Source organism: Nuphar pumila, chromosome 8 (genome assembly GCF_984573655.1).
Source record: "Nuphar pumila chromosome 8, dmNupPumi1.hap1.1, whole genome shotgun sequence".
NCBI lineage: Eukaryota > Viridiplantae > Streptophyta > Magnoliopsida > Nymphaeales > Nymphaeaceae > Nuphar > Nuphar pumila.
The window spans coordinates 122,649,391-122,670,337 of NC_143256.1; the positions used below are offsets into that span (position 1 = coordinate 122,649,391).

The 20,947-nt window shown below is 39.4% G+C and overlaps 1 protein-coding gene across 1 annotated transcript; it reads left to right on the forward strand.

Annotated features, from left to right (window-relative positions):
- Positions 1-965: 965 nt before the first annotated feature.
- On the forward strand, positions 966-1,490 carry LOC149830516 (ethylene-responsive transcription factor 9-like). Its single transcript, XM_090015475.1, has one exon. It carries the CDS (start codon positions 966-968, stop codon positions 1,488-1,490), a length of 525 nt encoding a protein of 174 aa, XP_089871601.1.
- Positions 1,491-20,947: the final 19,457 nt, after the last annotated feature.

The following is a 20,947-nucleotide window of genomic DNA, read 5'->3' on the forward strand; positions in this document are numbered from 1 at the left end:
TCGATTGTGACAAAATTTAATAAATTGAGTATTTATTGATTGAGCTTTCGCTGGTTGCATTTTTTTAATAATAATATTTGTATATTCGTTTAATGTTTAACCAGGAGAGAGAGAGAGAGAGAGAGAGAGAGAGAAGCTTCGTCCTCCTTTTTATTTCATTCCGATCCCAAAAAAAACTATCACGTCCGTTATTTTTTTTTCTCTTAAATAATCAACGCAAGCATTTAGTGAAGGTGGAAGTATGGGGCTTTTTTATTAAAAAAAATAAACGACAAACTCCACGGCGTCAACAAAGCAGGTAAAAAGTGGTTTCATAGATTTTGTCCATAGATTTCCGTAGCACCTACAACGCCTGCATCCTTACACACATGCGATCCCTACTCACAAGTTTCACAAATGTGCCGTATTACACAAACTTTCGCCGGAATGGTACTTGGTCAAACAGTACAGCAACTTACGTGGCTGTTCATTGAGCCCACAGTGTTCAAGTTTTTGTTTACTTAATCTTTACTATTAAATCGTTAAAAATAGTTTTTATTGATTTAAAATAAAAAAATCCATGTCCTCGTGGATCGTTTGCCACACGGCCACCACCCAACCTCTACAGTTGACCAAGTCAAGACCCTACAATGGCATTTCTGTAAATTACCCACAGAATGACACCAAACAATCCATAGGTGAAGAAAGACATACATCCACAAACACCATGCATGTGCCTATACATTCATGCATACATACATCCCCCAATACCAAGAGAGAGAGAGAGAGGTTGGCGTGAAAAAGTAAATTTGCTCTGTCGGGCAAAGCGTAAACCGCGGGTTTCGCTATATAAATACATGGGTTGGCCGCCCACTCCGGCTACGTGTCTCACTCTCTCTCGCACACCTTCTATTTCTCTCTCTAAAACCAGTAGAGGGAGGGTTCTTCTCGGTTGGTGTTTTTCCGGCCGTTTTGTTTCTTCGGCCATGGCCGTGGACACGCTCCACATGATGAAGGAGTTGGGTGGCTCGCGGGCAATGGCGTCGGAGATGGAGAGCCCGTCGCCGGTCCCGGAGCCGCCGACGGCGAAGGAGACGCACTTCCGCGGCGTCCGGAAGCGGCCGTGGGGGAGGTTCGCGGCAGAGATCAGGGACCCTTGGAAGAAGACCCGCAAGTGGCTCGGAACCTTCGACACCGCCGAGGAGGCCGCGCGAGCCTACGACAACGCCGCTCGCAACCTCCGCGGGCCCAAGGCGAAGACCAACTTCGCGGCCGCGTCCGGCGAGGACGGAGGCGGCGGAGGGCCCGCCGCGGCCGAGCAGCTGGAGCAATGGCGCGCGTTCTACGGGGTGAAGGCGCGCGATGTGTACGGAGGACCGGCGTCAGCGCCGGTGGTTGCTTCTGGGAAGGCGCCGCAGTTGGGTTTCGAACCGGGGAGGGGCGGAGATGGGAAGGTTAAGGAGAAGCGGGTCTTCCTCTTCGACCTCAACCTTCCTCCACCCCTCGTCTAAGATTTTTTCCTTCGTACTCTTCTTTCTCTTTTTTTTCGTTGTTGCCTGCCCTTTCTTTTATCTTAGAGTTTTTTTTTTTGTAATTTTTTTCCTTGCGCTGGGTGTTGTACATATATTTTTAACGGCGTAATTATCAAGGAATTTATAGTGAGTTTTTATCACCTTTGAGTCTCTCTCTCTCTCAAGTGATACCAATCTCGTTTCCTAAAAAAAAAAAAACAATCTCGTAAACCGAAGGAGGTTTGATGGTTAGATAAAAAGGAAGAAAGGAAAGAAGAAGGCTCACGCGGGAAAAAAAAAAAGAAAAGAAAAAGATGCGTCCCCGTCGCAGACGGCGAGGTCGAGAAAAAGGCGGAGGTCTCGTGAGATTTGTCCCTTCTACCCTCCGCGCTTTCCATCAATGACTGATTCGTCCATGCCTGTGCAGTCGGGATTTCGGGGGCGCCGATCGCATGAAAATGACGGTTTCACCCTTGACTTTAGGAGGCCCAACCGTACGGGCTAACGCAGTCTCGTCGACTCTGACTCGGCACCAAGTTTCCGGTTAGCTCGGTCGTAGCCGTTCGGTTCGGTTCTTATCAGACCCCATTCTGAATCGGGGTCTAATAATAAGGCCCAAACCCAATGCAATTCGGGTTTGGGAATAGCTAGAAATTATAGACTTATATCGGTTAATGGGTTCGGTTATAGATTCGGTCGGGTATAACTGGGCGGAGTCTTTAGTAGGCCCGTTTTGATTCTGGTTGGGGTGTTAATGGTTTAGGTCACAATGACTCTATACCTAATTACCCGCCAGTAAAAAATAGGTACAGTAATGAAATTACTTGTTTTTTTTTAATAAGGTTATATGCTAACAAAATAGAAAAATAATGTCAAAATCTGAATACAAAAAAAAATATCCATGCCAACCAAACATTTTAAGTTGAAACAAAAGATAATGATATATTATATTCAAAACTTATAAAATTCAGTGAGTTCTCTAGTATTATTTTGGGATTCACTTTCATGATAAAAGGGCAATAAGAATATACACAAAAAGGAATTAAAGTTTAAATTACTAAAATGCAAGGTATATTAATTCTAAGTTTATTATCATCTTCAAATATTTAATTGAATATATAATATTTATCAATTAAAAATTTTCATATGAATCGGGTTCATGTACCGATCAATCTAGGTATATAGCAGTGGCCGAGCCAGGGGTGGGCGGTCGCCCACCCCAGATTTTTTTATCGGATCCGGGTCAGATCTGGACCCAACCCAGATCCGAGAACCCATTAGGGTTAAAATAGTAGGATCACAGGGAAACCCCTCTCGTCCGCCGCCGGCTCCCTCTCGTCCTCTCTATTTCCTTCCCAGCTTCCTCCTCTGCGATCCCCCGCGGCTCTCTCCACGCAAGTCTCCCTGTAACCCTTTAACCCTAATCGTTGTCGTTATCCGATCGGTTTATGTGTGTTTTTTTTTGTTCTCTTATTTGATCAATCTCTCATTTTCGTCGCTTCTGATTTCTTCAGGAGAAATTCGAGGCTCTACGCAAGAATGACTGCAATTTGGTTGGTGAGTTTATGGTTTTTCGTTGGTTTCTTCTTATAAAGATTTGGGATCTCATGCGTATGGTTAATCAATATATGAAGATGTTCTAGATTTTGGGTTAAAATAGTTCTTCTTCTTCTTTTTATCTTCTTGAGTGTTGAACTTAGGGTTGTAGTAGAATATGTCCCTTTTCAATGCGGTATGTTGAATGCTCTAATCAGAGGAAGCAAAAGCACAGAATCTTAACACCTCAAGGCTCACACGCAGTTGTGGGTTCGCCATGGAGGCCTTATTGAGAAAACTATTACTATCAATGTCGGTAGTGAGTTGACTGGTCGGAATTGTATCAGGAAGTGTTTGTGTATATTCGAGAACCAATGTTTTTGTGCAATTGCTTCGCGTTGTGATTCGATTTGTGCATGTATTAGAAGATCAATGTGTTATTTGTTTTATGCCTTATCATATGGCCTGCTACGACTTTCTTCGATATGGTTTAGTTTTGACGTATCGTGGTGATTTTGGTTGTGATGGCTTCCTGGTTCTCAATTGTAAATGATTAACTTCAACTAAAATATCAAAAAAAATCTGCATGAAGATAATGATGCTGGTGACTTTGCTGATGATTTCTTGGTCTACAGTAACACGACTTTTTCTAGTACAGTAGTAGTTCAAGGGGAGGAATTGCATCCTTACTTGCATTTCATGTCCTACTTAAATTGATGTGAAGCCTTCTCTATGGGGGCATTTGGTTGCACCCACTTATCCAGAAAAGTGGGATAAGCTGGAATATGGCATTGTTGCATAGTGAAACATTCCAACTTGCCCCAATTACTAGGTAAGTGGGTGGATCCGAATCCTATGAGAGGCAGGAAATTGTTATGAAGTAATTAGTTCTGCATCTTGATTTATCTCAAGTTTTTGAATTGCTCTTGCAATTGGAAATAGCGAAAGGTATTTACTTCTGAGATTTGATGTAACATTTGATTTCTTATGGATCTTTTGGCATGCCCAGAATGTGTTCTGTCCTATGCTAAAGAGCACAAATGTTTACCAAAACAGGGTTACACATGTTGCTTCGTAAGTACCCAGATGTAAAGCTTATAAGCCTTGGTGTCGGTGACACAACCCACCCTATTCCTGGAATCATAGCATAAGTTATGGCAGAGATATTAATTGTTCTAAATATTGTGTCTCATAAATTTAGATAATTATGTACTCTGTTACAATGTACAATTCTTACTGTTCTTGCATTTTTCCTGGGTGGGGTGGGAGCAAGAGCAGGAGCAGTGGATTATTGAATCTGTCTGATTTTTCACGAGATCACTAATATCAGTCTTTTATTGATGAGACTGCTGTGAGGTGGATGTATCCAACTTAAGGAACAATATCTCCTCGATGCTAAGATGTTCACCAACACTAAGTATCTTACCCATGTATATGCTTATCAAGGTGCACTTCCACCCTTGTTCTTGTTGATTTAGGTTAGCTCATGGAGTAGAAATTAATAGCAGTTTAAGATCACATCAGAGAAAATTGTGAACTGAATCGATAGAATGTTTAATGATTTGTCATTACTTTATGCTTTTCTTATGTGATTTTTCATAAGAAGTTGTCCAATATGCTTTATGCTTCTCTTATGTGATTTTAACGTGCAGAACTTGGATAATTTTTTTATCTTTTTAATGATTTGTCATTACTTGCTAGAACTTGCAAACTTAAAATCAGGTTTGGACTTACTTGGCATTACTTCAGATGAGGTAAACTGATTATTTCATGTAAGAGGAAGATCTAGAGATCACTACATCAAAACAGTGCCTTCAAGGTCTGAGAGATAATGGATGAGACTCTCTCATAAACAAAGTGTCTATATTTTGTAAGAAATTTGATATTCTAATTCTTGATCTAGGGGACTCATATAAACCTCAAGGACGACCAAGATGTAAGGTTGAAAAGATCACCACATTGCATCATTATCGTATTGATGTATTTTATGCTATTATTGATTTACAACTTCAAGAGTTGAATGATTGTTTCATTCAAGCAAATACAAAGCTCCTCCTTTCAATGGCATGCTTTAGTCCAAAGAATTTTTTTTCTGCTTTTAATAAAGATAAGTTGATTTGGCTTGTTGAGCTTTACCCTAAGGACTTTTTTAGAGTAAACATAATTAGACTTGAAAATCAATTGTATATATATATATATATATATATATATATATATATATATATATATATATATATATATTGCAGAAATGTGAAACAATGATCAGTTTTCAAGTTTAAAATCTTTAGCATAGCTAGCGGAGATGATGGTAGCAACTCAAAAGCACATTGTATTTTCTCATGTGTATCTATTGATTAAGTTGGCATTAACTTTGTCAGTTGCAACAAGTTTTGAAAGAACATTTTCAGCTATAAACAATATCAAAAGTCATCTACGTAATAGAATGAGAGATGAATGGATCAATGATGCTTTCGTTATTTACATAGAGAAGGAGACATTTGATACCATCAATGATGATGCAATTATGAATTATTTTCAAAATATGAAAAATAGAAGATGCTCGTTGTAAAATTTTTATGAATTTAGTTGTTTGCATTTCTTAAGTGAACACTCTTTATTTTAGTTTAAAAGTACAATTTAAGGTTTTATCTTATTATGTTCATAAATTTAGTTGTTTATGTTTGTAACAATTGTTATTTTAATTCAAAGGCTTATTTAAGTTTTATCTCTCCACGAACGACTGTTCCTCCAACGAAAAATGTCTGACTCCGCCACTGGTCCGAATAAATGGATCGTCCTTCAAGACCATAACATTGTCCCCAAGACCCGAAGTCTGCCCACCCAACAAAAAACTTCTGGCTCCGCCACTGGTATATAGTTTGGTCGTGCACGGGTTGGTTGGCATATAATCGAGTTGGGTATAAAGCGGGTTCAGGTACATAATCGGGTCACTTCGGTTTTAAAATATAAACAACCATTTGGGTCAAGATACATAATCGAGCCGGGTCCATTTGAGTTCAAGTCTTCATTAACAATACCCAAGGCCCTACCAGTTTTCACTATGTATCTATATTTTAGACTCGACCCAAACTCATGGGTCTACCAATATTGGTTTGGGACATTGGGTCGGGGACTGGCCCGAGTTACACCCCTAGTGTTAAGTCCTTCGGTAGTGTTTGATGGTGTGATCCGATCCACTCCTTATTTCGGTAATTAATCAATTCAAATCGGTTTGAACTGACTAATTTGAATTGAAGTGTCACCTCATTGATTCCATATAAGGGGAGATTTAAGTCCTGTTTGGATGACAAACATAGAAAACCTAGTTTATTCAAAACTATGTTTAAAACCTAGCTTTTAAAATGCTCTGAAAATCTGGTTTTACTGTTTGGATGACAACTTTTCGCTGATCTTAAACTTGGTTTAAGAATGGCTTAGAATCACCCAATTTTCAATTGAATGGGCTGTATTGGATTGAATCAGTTCCATGCAACTTGAATCTGTTTTTTTTTTTTTTTGTAATAAATAATGATATTTGATTGTGATTATTGAAAGGAATAAAGATGCACAAGCTCACTCGTCCACCCTGAGTGCAAGGCATGCAGTTACCGAATATACATGGATGCAACGTAAAAGATAAAACGTGGGTTTGGACAATTTGAGTCTCGCTCCCGTTAACCCAACCCGACCCTGACAACGTGGGTTTGGACAATTTCAGTCTTGCTCCCGTTAACCCAACCCGGTGACTTTTATGTCCGAACGGTACAGGACCCAGACTTTTTACGCCTCGAAACCAAACGTCGGACCTCTCGTGACAAGGGCTCGTATTTCGTACGTACAGAAGCTCACTGACGTCCAACACCTGCGGTCGCCCGCCCTTGCCGAAAAAAAAAAATTCAAAAAGATGGGCACGGCCGGACACTGCGCCCGCGTCAGTCTCGGGACGGACGATACAGACCGTCGGATCCGGCCAGCAATAACGTCTCTGGTGAGAGACGCGGTGGGGGGATCTGGTTTTGACTGCTTCTCCCCCGCCACACGTGTGGGGCTCGTCGCGTTCTCGCACGAGCGCGTCCACACGTGCCTAGGCCGTGGGAGGCGGGAGAGCGTGCGCCGGTGTCAGGTGTCGTCGCTTTCTGTTTCTGCGGAAGCGCGGATGGCGTCACGTGGGGGCGCCTGCCCCCCCGATGCATGTCATTGATGCATGGGGTTGGACATGCATCCATGCATGCGTTGGTTTATTTATTTTCTCGCTTTGCTTGTCTTGATTCGGGTGAGAAGTCGTTTTCCTACGCTTTTATGGGAAGGGGCGCAAGATGGGGCTCGCGCCGCGTCGTGGGAAAAAGTGGGTGTGTTTCTCAGCAGGGATGGCAGTGGACAGGGGGGGGGGAAACGGGGCCCGGCCCCGCATTGCCCGGTTTGGTTCAATGGAGGACATGAAACAGGGATGGAGGTTAATATGAAAACCCGTGCCGGATGGAGGTTGCCTTGCCCTGCCTCGTCCCCAATCCTTCTAAAGGATGACAATGGATAGAGGGAAAATGGGGCTCTGCCCCGCTTTGCCTCGTTTAGACAGGGGATGGAGGACATGAAATGAGGATGAAGGTTAAAATCCAAACCCGTGCGATGATGGAGGCAGGGATGGAGGTCCGGATTTCGAGACAGAGCAGTGTTGGAGACCTTGTCCCCCACCCGCGCCCCGGTCCACTGCCATCCCTAGCCCTGAGGGGGCGGAGGGCGTTGGTACGACTTGGATGAGGGGATGGACCCGGACAGGTAAACTGTGCGAATGAGCTGAGCTCAGGCTGTTTTGGGCCCGAATCATTAAGAGCACAACCTTGCTCAGATTTATGAAGCAAACCCGGGCTCGCTACAAGTTAAGCTTTACAAGCCGATCATGAGCTGGCTTGTTTTTTTTTTTTAAACTGTTCTAAAGTTTTTTTTTTTAATGTGATAACATATATATGTATAATATATGTATAAAACATATACAATATGCATATTATGTATATAATATATGCAATATATGTGTGAAATATATAAGATATAAACATATAAAATGTAAAACGAGCTTATACCAGCCGAACCGAGCTTGCCATGTTCATACTCCTGGCTCATATAGCTGCCAGACCTAAATGGACACATCCTTAGTCTTCATTAGTTCAAGTAGTTTTTACTTATCATTGCTCCTCTAGAGCGTGTTTGACACACCGGACCCGAGAGTTATCCCGTGTTTGATATGGACCGCGCATGGCATCAACCACACTGCAAAGGGTGTCCTATCCGACGCTTTATAAAGTGTGCACGGAACGCACCAGTCGCACGGCACGACAAAGGGTGTCCTACGCTTGCTGCCCGTGTGGTGTTTGTCTTGCGATGCAACCACAGCCTTAGTGTATCATGGGCAGCCGACCTCTTTCAAGCCAATCGGACACTAGATAAAGATGTTAAAAATGTTTGATGTTGTGGAGGCTGAAATGTGTTTTCTAGTACAATTCTGATGCAAAGATGTCTTTTGTATGGTCAATTTGCAAAGAATCGATACTTGAATCATGTTTTGTAGGCAAGTAATTAATTTCCTTCTCATTATGAAAATTTGATATCTTGACCCGGGAAGTGACCCTAAAAACAAGGCCTAATAGCTGTATAATTTCATCGATATTTTTTAATTTTTTTTAACACCAAAATGTCCATCTCTTTTCGTTAACCACATATAGATGCTGATTTTTGGCAGGATGGGAATTTGAGTTTTGGATTTTATCCAAAAATAAACATTCTATATCTTACCAAGAGGGTACGTGGTTATCTAACTGCTTTAGTTGTGTTGGAGAACACCAATCTCATGACGAAAATTTAAATCATACACCTGGCATGATTCTGCGAATTGGCTTTATTTTGAAATTCGAACATGGTGTCACTCTATCACAATGCTTGCAGCAAAAGCATCCAAGGTTCCTTGGCTGGCGTTCATCTCCCAAATGAATGACACCCAGTAGCCCACCAAAAACTTCAGGTTCTAAAGAAATCGTGACCGTTTATTTTGCAATAGTATATGCCATTTTATCTAAAGAAGAAGAAGAAGAAGAAGAAACCTCTCCAACAGCTCACTGCATGAAGTCAATCCAACGGCTGCTGTGCATCCAATTCCGGCCGATGGACGGACCGCACCCTCGTGCTCCTCTTCCACGGCTGCAGCACCGAATCGCCATACCTTGGGGGCAATCTCCATTTGTTCGACCTCAACACCGACGGTACCACCACCCTCTCATTCTCGACGCATGCTTTCCTCTTCCTCCCCTTCTTCTTCTTCATCTCACCCACTGAGCCCCTCTTCTGCAACTCCTCCTTGGCGCTTTCCCCCTCGATATCGCCCTCCTTCTTCAACCAGAATGCCTTCTTCCCCCTCCTCTGCATGAAGGGAACACCGAATTCAGACCCCGCCATCGAAACGCCTTCGGAGACGTGCCGGACGGCCCTCGCCAGGAGGTCGAGCCCCTCGCATCTCGTCGCGAACCCGGCCCACGACGGCGAAGAAGAATTCGACGAGTACTCGGAAGAAGACGAAGTGGGTGCCACGGGAACCTCGTTTTTGGGGTCGGAGGGCTTCGGAATTGCGATTTGGGGGGGCGTCGATCCCCCACTGCCAAGAGGGTCGTCCGCCCCTGATCCTCATCGATTCCGGGCCGAGATCGAATCGACCGCCGACCATCTGACGATTCCAAGCAGATGGTTAACTGGAAAACGGGTCTCCGGCGTCGGATTCCGACGGAAACCGGGAAGGAATCGGCGGAAGGAGATCGGAGTGTGGAGATGGAAGGGAGAGTTGGCGTGCTTAAAGAGCTGTCCGGTATATACTGAAACGAAGTACCAAAATACCCCTGAACTTAATCACCTGTTGAGTTTTAATTATCTAAAATATGTTTTTCTATCCGTAATGAAACTTGGGATTAAACTTGTTTTAGGGGTGGGATTTGTTATTATATATAGGTGTATAATAAGCAGATTAAGACCAATTTTTTGTGATATTTTGGAGAAGGGTCTTTTTGTTATTTTTTAAGATGGTTCGGGATGCTTTGGTAATATGCTTATCCCAATCTGTTCGGAGGAGGACGTATGGGAACAGTAATTTGGTGCAGAGCCCATATCCATTTCCAAGGTGTTTGAAAGAAATCTTTGACAGAAAACTGATTGGACCCACAGCCCAACAAAAGTGGTTGGACCCACAAGCTTTTTTTTATGCCATTGGCCATCTGGATGAATCGGCATCATTCGTTTTAAAATGAACCGCTGAAATTCGTTCTGAACATGAAACGTGCTGGGGGCTTTGGGTGTCCATCATCATTAGTGTTGTTACTATCGGTGCTTATCGGCCTGAATATGATACTGACCTGAATCGGTAAATATATAATATCTTAAAATTAATTTTTTTAAATATTATTTTATAACTTTAACACGTATCATGTTCGGATTGACATGCATTTTGGCAGATTCAGACTGATTCACTTGAGAATCGGTATCCCGCCTGCGATTCCGATACTCACAACATTGATTATCATGATGGATGGATGGCAAGGTGCCTTGAACAGTTTTTCTCTCCAATGCTAGTTAGCATGGCCAAAAAGGGTGAGGCAGGGATGTAAATGGTTTGGGTACTGTAAGGCAAAAATAATGTATTTTTTAAAAATACACCATAATTTGTTGAATAAACAATATTGCAGGTTTTTAATTTTTTCTTAACACTTTTACTTTTTGCCGGTGTGAATTTTTTATTTTTGCATATCATGACTCTAAAATAATACTCTTACGAAACTCGTTAACAAAATCTCATTTGAGGTTGCAAAATTTTAAAAAATATTATAAAATTTGAAACAATTTGCAAAACTCATAATGAGTTTGGAGTGATCACCAGCCAAAATGACAAAATTTTGTGAAAGTCTGAAAATTACAAAATTAGAATAAAAGAGAAAAAATGACTAGTATTATAGTGTCTGAAGTAGTTACAAAGATTAAAAAGCATTAGTACTAGCAATGCATTGCCTCCACTATTGTTACAAAGCTCATGATCAGAAGTACGACTACTATGTTGATCTTGAACGTATAAAATGCTACTATAAAGAGTGACGGATTAATGAGATTTTTTGCGAGCAAGCCATCACATGCATTTTGTATGAGGTAATCTTTTAGATGATTACTACAACACATTTTATACAATTGAATCATATTGAGCTTCATATGGTACTTATCCATTTCATCCGATAGTTGATAATGTCTCACACGTCGCTCTTTCGACCCTTATTCTTGTTTTACTATCGATGCTAATTAAGAAAGCATGATGACATAAAATAAAGAGATGAATAACGAAACACAAAGAGGTGATGCCATACAAGTGCACTGTATGCCATGAGCTTAGCCACAACAAGCAAAAACATGATTAGAAAGTAATGTGTTGGTATTCAATGCAATTAGAAGGTAGTCTATGACATATTTTTTTATAGTTTACATAATTTTTTTTAATATTATACTTTTTTTGTTCAAATACCCATTCGATTTAATGTTGTAGTTTAATGTTGTGGTGCAGGTTATTTTTTTAAAGTATAGATTGGTTATGATATTTAAGCAGAATGGTCAGCCACTATTGTACTGAGCTTGTGGCAATGGAAGTTGATAATTAGTATAAGTTGAATGATGCACTTGCGCTTGTGGATGAAAGCTGATGAAAGTCACCATTACACTTGTGACAATGAAAGTTGAAGTTGTTTGATTCTTATTTTTTAAGGAGAATAAATTATGTATATAATAAGAAATGAAGTTTTTTGTTTTTTGAGTCGAATAATTTGTTTATATAAAAGAAAATTGATTGATTAATTGTTTATGAGAATGAATTATGTATGTAACAAGGAACAAAGTTATTTGATCTTGTTTGATATGTGTTGTTTATGTAACAGGTGATTTATTTGTTTATGAGAATTAACTGTGTATAATATGTATATAACAGAGAATAAACACTTGTTTGTAAATGGTGTTTTTTTGCATCATAAAAGAATTCTGCAAATTACATCTGAATTTTTGCTTTCTTTTTAAATTAGAAATGAATTTTGTAAAGTACATGCAAAAAATTGCGAATGTTCGATATTGCAAAATTTCTTATTAGCATCGTACTGCTATTGCGAAATTTCTTATTTACCTCTACTATTCGCAAGAGATTTACCAAAAAAATCATTAGAGGGGTGTTGTAATTCAGAGTTTGCAAAAATAGAGCATCCAGATACAAAAAATGGGTTAAAAAATATTATTTTTTCATAAAATATAGTCACTCATACATTGCATTCATTTTATTCTTTCACAAAATGAAGATTCTCCTATATTGCATTCATTCTATTCTTTTACAAAGCGAAGTCGTTCATATATTGTATTCATTCTATTTTTTCATAATATATTGCATTCATTTCATTTTTTCACACGAATGTTGTTTCTCACTGTCTGTTTAATGTGAAAAGACATAATATGTGCAAAGGAACCTTCATCTCTTGGGCCTCAAAAATGTTGCATATCGCTGCATTTTTTATGGAAAGAAAACACTATATTTTATATTGTTTTCTTGCATATCACCAAATCAAACACCAACTTACAGACTTTAGGTTTCATATCCCACCCACACCATAAGATGCACTTAAAGAAAAAACTCACAGTTCGTTAGAGTGGAGGCCTCAAGAATGTTACATGTCCCACCTATACCACATGATCAAACCTTAACTATGAGATATGTCAAATTTGTGTGGATGGGAAGATACATTATTATCATTTCTCATTCTCTATGATGAGAATGAGTTGTAGATTTTATTTCCAATGCCACACATTCTATAAGATGCCCTTATCAAAAAACTCATTGTCAATGATTTTTGACTGACGAAGTATCAATGATCTTCTCACAACCCCGATGCTTAACCCTGAAAAAATAACTATAATTTCTCATTGTTTAGAAAACACAAAAAATTAGTTTATGTGAAACCTTATATTTACTTTTATACTATTCTTATGAAATTTTGCAAGAAAAAATAATTGTACAATACATATGCAATTGGAATAAAAAAATTTCCAATATTAGACTTTTGTAATTTTTCATAATTTCGCAATTATCGAACTTTCACAAATTTTATGATTTTCATTGGTAATTGTGCTAAATACATCATGAGTTTTGCAGATTGTTTAGAATTTCGCAACCTCGAATGCAGTTTTGTTGATGAATTTTATGGGTGTATTATTTTAGCCTCATATGACATTCGAAAATAAAAAATTTGCACATGCTAAGGGGTAAAAGCATCAAGAAAAAAATGAGAACTTGTGATATTGTCCATTTAACAAATTTGGTAAATTGAGGCATTTTTTGAAACACATCATTTTTTTGAACAGTACGATCATTTTCAAATTCAGATTTCGATGATGAAAAACTCATATTAGATCTACTTTTAAAAAAAAAAAAGATATTGTTTCAATGTTAAAAGCAACAAGATTTCAGGTCAAATGACATAGCTAGCTGGATAGTTAAGTCACACTATCATATTCGAGGGATCTTGGCTTCCAATCAATATGGGTTATGAAAGAAGAAGAAAAAAGTAAAGGACAACAAGCTTTGAGATCTAACCATGTTGCTTACAAGCCAAACACTTCAAAACTGCACTATCTGATATAAAATATATCAAAAGTGTATTTATAAATACCTTACATGCTTATATAAATACTTTACATGCTTGTAGCAAAGCATGAAGTCTTAACACTTGTCTAAATTATGCTTGTCGAGCCTATTTTATGAGTTCAAACAAGCCACTAGTGGCTCGTCTCATTTTCCAGCCCTAAATTCATCCATGATATTGTCGAGCACAAACAAGCTAGCTTGATAACACCAATCCATCTTAAACATGGATGAGCCTTTGGTTGTGGCAAATTTCTCCACAACCATTTCCTAGTTTAGATCAAACATGATAGATAATAACTGGTTTTATAGAAATATCTTTGGCCTTTGGTTCCATTCTTACTTGTGATGGACAACACTATGTGCTCTACAGGTTAAACACTTTCAAGATTCCAAAAGCCTAGCCTCATGAACCAGATGTAAAGAAAACTAGAAAATTAAAAAAACTTATGAAAATTCGGTAAAATAATGAAGGTAGGGCATTAGTACCATCTTTGCTTTCATTCCAAAACTCTCTTTTGATCATTTTGATATGTAGAACCGTTATTTGTACTACTGGGTACCCGTTTCTTAATTAGGTTAATTATACTTTCTTTTCTTAACTAGGGTTGGATTCTACTACTGTTTACAAAGGAGAGTCCTTACCCAATTAGGTAAGTTATATATTCAAATTACAGGAGTCCACATAAAATTATAACTTATTCTCAAACTCTTTTTGGACATCCTAGTGAAACTTTACTATATATATATATATATATATATATATAGTATGTAAAACTTTGACTTGCTCGTTTGACCCACTAAATGGGCTCCCATGACCCTGAAAAAGGTGGCAAACGATGGTGAACTTTGAATTTAGTAGATACCGTTTGCCAGTTGCAGACCTAAAAATAAGCTTTCCAATGGCATAAGAATTATTGAATTCTGATATAGGATGACAAAGTAATGCCCTGTTTGATTATATGTGTAGGTTTGAGATGGACCCAAATGTTGATCCGATTAATCCGGATAAAACCTAGATCCACTTGTATAAAAAACAACAATTTCTTCCCATGCTTCTTTAAAATGGATAGCCAAGCTTACAACTCCAACCTAATGAACAGGCCTGCTTCCGGTCCTTCGGTACTTGGTCCCACTTGCTTCCCACAGTTAAAACATTGGAGCTTTGCATAGAAATGGTGGGTTTTCTCAGCTTGGTGGAGGATTTGACGAAGAAGTAACTCTCGCCGCTTCAATGGTGTAGATCTCAAACACCACTACCATCCAACAAGCGATTCAGCCAGACATATATTTTACCCAGCATCCTCTGTTTGGCTTGGTTCAGATATTTCATGGATTGGGTTTGATCAAACTGGTCCCATCTAACTACTGCACCCATTCCCTTAATACCCTTCCCTCTATCTCAGTTGTCAAATTTGATGCCAACTATAAATTTAAGGGTGTTACCCTTTATAGGAGTCTTGTTGGAGGGTTGCAATACCTTACTTCCTTCCTACAATGCCAACTATATTAGACAATTTATACGCAAGCCATCCATTAACAGTTCAAATGGTGAAAAGAATTCTGGATCCAATTAGAAACCAGATTCGGGTTTGGTATTGAGTTTTTTATTGAAACCCGACCCATATCCAACTAAAATCCAAACCTGATTAAGTGTAAATATTGGGTTTTAAGCTAGGCAAATCCGGATTCGGTTTTAACTTTCTTCATTTGACTTCTGAATCTGAATCCAAATCCGTTTAGATTGGATTCAATTGGGTTTTGTCTTTTTCCATCGAATCTGGCCCGTTGACATCCTAATAAATTTCATTTTTTCTCTAAAAGAACATTTTGGCTAGGGCAACAACGGACATAAAATAACAGGCACAAGATCTAGACTGTTTTACCTATGCATGAGATTTTTCTAAATCTTGATGAAGCACCAAAGCCAAAGTTGGTAGGAGTAGGAGGCTTAGTTTATCTAGATTGGTTTGTTATAGTAGTGATTGGTGTTTTATTTTACAAAGTTTTTGCATGTAGTTTGTGGGATTTTTACGGACATATTTTTTCATGTGGGCCTTTCTACTAAAAACTAATTGAAGTTGTTAGTTTTGTAGGAATATTGAGATATTGTTCGTTGATTAGCTAGAAAACTTTAGGGGCACATAATAGTATTTAATTATTTCTTCACTATAGGTTTATTATGTTACTAACTCATTAAACATATATAATGGAATTATTGTACTGTTTATTGATTAATTTTCAAATTCAAGAAGATACTTTACATTTAACTGAAATCTTGGGCTGTTTTTGTATGTTTCCACTGAATACTTGCCAGTTTAGGCCTTCAATTCTTAGCCACCAATTACCAAATACTGATGTGATTGGCTTATAAAGGAAGAGCAGCAGAGAAATTAAACAGGAATGGGCACTTGGAAACTGAGGCGACTCATGATTATGCTGATCAGTAGAGGGTAGAGTCTAACCGAGGGGTCTCAGGTTCGAACCACAGGGCCAGCTTGAGTATAAAAGTGAAATACTGAACACTAAAGGAAGAGACAGGAAAGGCTAAGCATGTCCATGCTTCAATCGCACCACTTGAGATATTTGCCTTTAAAGCTAAGATTGTGAATGCTTGCCTTGAGGTCCTCCATGTAGAAAGCAACCTCACAAATCTGGTTCTAGGGATAATAATCACACGATAAATTAAAATTTGTTATATTATGAAAAAATTCAGGGAAATATTAGCTTGGGAGCGAACGGCATGGTAATATAAAGGGCATGATACAGGTTATGCCTTGGGACGAAAGACAACCTGAGAAGGAAGCACCCGCAAGAGCAGGTGTGGATGAGGAGGCCTTTTTTTTATATTTACACCGAGAAACCACCCTCAGGATCAGAGACCTAACGCCATTGGCTTTGCCTGTCGTGCTTATGGTTGCTGTCCTGGCAGAGTAGAACAATGTATCAGCCTTTGAAAATATCACTTAATTTGCCAATGTTTGTGAGATAGGTAGAAATAAATAAATGCATACCCATTGAACAGGCAACTTGGTTACTTGCAAAAGTAAAAGGCACCAAGAGCCTAACCAAGGAAGCTGTCATTAGCACCTCTAATCAATAAAACAAAGAGCCATGAGCACAATCCTGAATAGAGACTTTTCTCTTATTGTCTTTATATAGACTACAATGAGAATCCAATTTAATACATTTGGAAAGATCTAGAATAGCCTTAGAATTAAGAATACAAATCTTGGTTCATGATCTTTCCTTTCTATTATGATCTTCAGGATTAGGTAATCTCAGTTGAAGTTTAGCAGGTGACGGTTGGAAGACTCTTATCAGTATGGACTTTTTCTTTCTATCATGCATGATCTTCGTTAGATTCACTAGATGACTTTCCTTTCATATGGACACTACCTTGAGAGTCTATTTGGAAAGGAGTTGTGGTGATCGATCCTTCCAGGATCTTATCTCTAGAAAACTGCTTTAAAGCGATTCAATTCAGGACTTCTGAGGATCCACACCTCTTAGCCCAAGAAATTCATATTAGTTAGATTCAAGAATATGCCCCATGAATTTACAAGCAAGTAGAGCCGTTTGTGGAGATGAACTGTTAAGCCTTTGAAATGCATGGGAAAGCAATGCAAAAATGCTAGCTACTTGATATAGATTGAATGGCATAGAAATCATTTGGGATGATGATGGTTGTGGCTGTGGCTTGGCAGAATGTACATTTTGAACTTAAGGGTGAGCTTTGGGATGTTTCGGAGGCCCGGATGTCACGAGTTCAATTCTCCTTGAGATCAAACCTGTAACCGGTACGAAGCATCACTACAGGGCTGTCCACCTTCCTGGGGCGGGCCAATTAGGGCTTGATCCGGGCGGTCTAAGTCCCGGCAGGCCTGACCTATGAGTCAGTTCTGAGCCATGTGATTGAAGTGCCAGGACTAGGCTTAAAAGGCCCATGAGTCCATATATGAGGCCATGCCTGGCTTGTTCTGGCAAAATCCTTTTTCCAGTTCAGAACTAAAGGATAGATTCAATTGACATTTTACATGTCTTTGTTTGGGAAATATCTTGTGCTAGCTAATAAGTCATCTCTTGCGTGTTGTGCTCAGGCAAGGCATTGAGCAGGGCTCCAAAAATATCAATACCAGTTGGATTTTTTTAACCAAGTATGGGCCAAACACTAAGCCTATTGTTGCAAGCAAGATTTTTGTTTTCTTACATGCTCTGATATTTTTCACATTTCTTTCTTGATTTTTTATTGTCTATAACCTGTTAGCTGAATTCAAGATTAGCTGTATACACTGATGGTGATGATATCAAGATTTATTTTTAAAGTTACATTTATTTTATTCGGAAAAACCGCATCAGGATCAGAGACCTAGTCATGCTGCTCGGCCAGACGTACTTATGGTCGTCGTCCTGACAGCATCAAACTCTAAGGGCTTACCCCTCCCAGTTGAAACAGATTGAATATTATCATAAAAAAATTGTCTAGGGCTGCCAACAGGTGGGGTACCCTACCCATCAGGGTATATACTCAAACATGCCCAAATAACAAATTTCTGGGTTTGGGTTTTGCTGGGGTCACGAAAATGAAATCTCAAACCCGGACCCGCATAATTTCAGAAATTTATTTGTATTAAAAATACATATAAAAATACTTTTGCTGGGTTGGGTACCTGGGAAAAATCATGGCCCAAATTAACCCAGCCCACATATTGCTCAGATTGGGTTCGGGTCGACCCAAATATTATTCAGGTCAATGCTTTTCATGCCCATACCCGGGAAGTCAGGTTCGGGTTGGGTACCCACACAAACCTGACCTGTTGACAGCCCTAACAATATCACAGTAATATGGCCATGTTATTCTACCTTAACTTTTAGTTATATCTTTTATATAACACATTTATATATATATTTTTTTGCATTTGTTCTATTCTTTTCATTTTTAATTCTGTAAGGTTTTCCTATGAAAACTGGGAGACATAAAAATTTGAAAATCTCACTAGAAGTTTAAGGCCAATAAGTTGATATTTTTGTATTTTTATCATATGTGCCAAACATTTATGCTTCATCGAGGTTTTTTTTATGTAGGGTCCTCAAAAGATATAGGGTTAATAAACCACCTGACTCACTCGCGAGCTCATATGTGTAAAAACCCTAGGTCTCCCTTGACATATAATAGGTTCCATGGTACATTCAATCTTAACCGTCCAATCAATGAGTAGGATTAGTCCACATTCTCACCTGAATGCGAAATGATCCTGGCCGTCCGGATGCATCAGTTGATCAGCTAGGATCAACATAGGATTATCTGTATCACATGTCGAAGGATAGGGTCCTTTTTGTGCGAAGAACCAGGGCTGGGTATAAAAAAAGGTCATGCTGAGCGTTTTTGCTCATGCTGACATCGTGGCCGTCTGTTTGCATTTTAGATGAATGCCACGTGGTTTTGTTGACTTTTGAACTTTTTAAAATGCAAATCGGATGGCCACGATGTCAGCATGAGCAAAAACGCTCATTTTCAGAATGACCTGATCTGCTTCTATAAAAAAGGTTGCAAGATGGCTTAACTCTTAAATTTTTATACCCAAGAACCAGCGTGCTTAATTTCTAAATTAGTCCATTATTTATATCCAATTCGACCTATAATTTATTTAAAATCAGGCCATGTCGGATCTAACCGGTTCAGTTTCTTGGTTTGAATTGGGTCTACCGAAGTCCGGTTTCTTTTCAAAGATAAATGATCACAGTCGCTCTTAAAAGTAAAAGGGAAGTCTCTCTCTCTCTCTCTCTCTAAATCTTGTTTTTTTCAATAGGCAAGCTGGGGTTAGGCAGACCCCTACCGGTTGATTAATGCGTAAGATTTACAATGTATTCGGTGGTTCCAGCAGGGGTGTCAATGGGTCAGGTTTGACCCGGCCCAAACCCTATACGGTCAGGGTTTGGTAATAAATGGGAAGGTTCGATCGGAATCCGGGTTGAACCCGAAGGGTCTGATTAATATATGGAGCTGTATATGGTTTGTGAAATTTCATACCAGACCCGGGCGTTACCCGAGTTCCGACTAAGATCCACAATTTTGCAATGTAAAAAAGATTAAAAACTTATTATTTTACCGGGTATGGTCCGGGTCTGGTTCATGTAATCCTTATAAGATCCAGGCATGTTTTCTCTTATGGTGGGTCCGATTGGACCCAAATACAGACCCCATACCATCATCTAAAATCAGGCCTCAGCCTGGTTCCACTGGGTATGAACCAAACCCGACCCTTTGACACCCCTAGGGTCCACGGGTGGTCCTTCCAAGACTTCCCCACCCCCCCCACACATGCCATTTTGGCCTCTCTCTTTAAATCTTGGAAAGCTAGAAGATAATGTGAAACTCTTTGATATGAGCTACCAGGGGCAGATTTAACTACAAGTTCCTTCTAAGTGGGCCTAGGCATCGCTTTGTTTGGTCATCAAGTTTGAAACCTGTGTCTGGGATTTTGGATCTGTCTGTGAGTGAAAATAAACCTGCTTGATTTTCATTTTGGATTTTCAAGGATAAATATTAAATAATTTGGACTTGCGTTGGATCTAAGATTGGAATGTTAACCAATTACGAAAAAAACATAACCAGGTCAAGTTCCAACTGGGCTTTAGATCCTACCTTTCTTGGACTGATAATTTTTTCACTCTCTTTGTGAGTTTGGTTTCCATCTTGTCAGGTGGAAGGGACCATGTCAAGACCAGCCTTCCTTGATCTTTCACACAATTATAGAGACTGAAACAAATATCACTGGACTCAATCAAGGTTGGTGCAAGTCATAGGTTTCAAATGTTGGCACGAAAATCTAACCAGGAGGACTAGGACTAGAGACATCTGGATCTATTCGTTGAAAAGGGAAAATTTGATGGTAGATATAGACAAAACCCTAGAATGGCCAACTGCTATAGAACTTGTCCTAAGCCTAGTTGAAGCATGGTTAGGTGATCGGGCTTCAGTACATCACAAGGTATTCAGGCCACACAACACAGAAAATCGTTATGTGTGGTTGTCTTGAATTTTGAACCCACTTTGATCCACGACCCAGACTAAAATATTTTGGTGACAGTATAATATGGATTTTCAATTGGGGATTGTGGTGGTAACAGAGCTAAGCAGGTTATATGTTTCCCCCCGAAGACGGCTGTTAGCTACATCACGTGTTCGGGGGTCTCAATGAGCGCCACGTATATAAGCATGTGCGGCTCG

What these genes read in the sequence shown, in the direction of transcription:
- LOC149830516 (XM_090015475.1), top strand. Translation starts at nt 966, where the DNA reads ATGGCCGTGGACACGCTCCACATGATGAAGGAGTTGGGTGGCTCGCGG.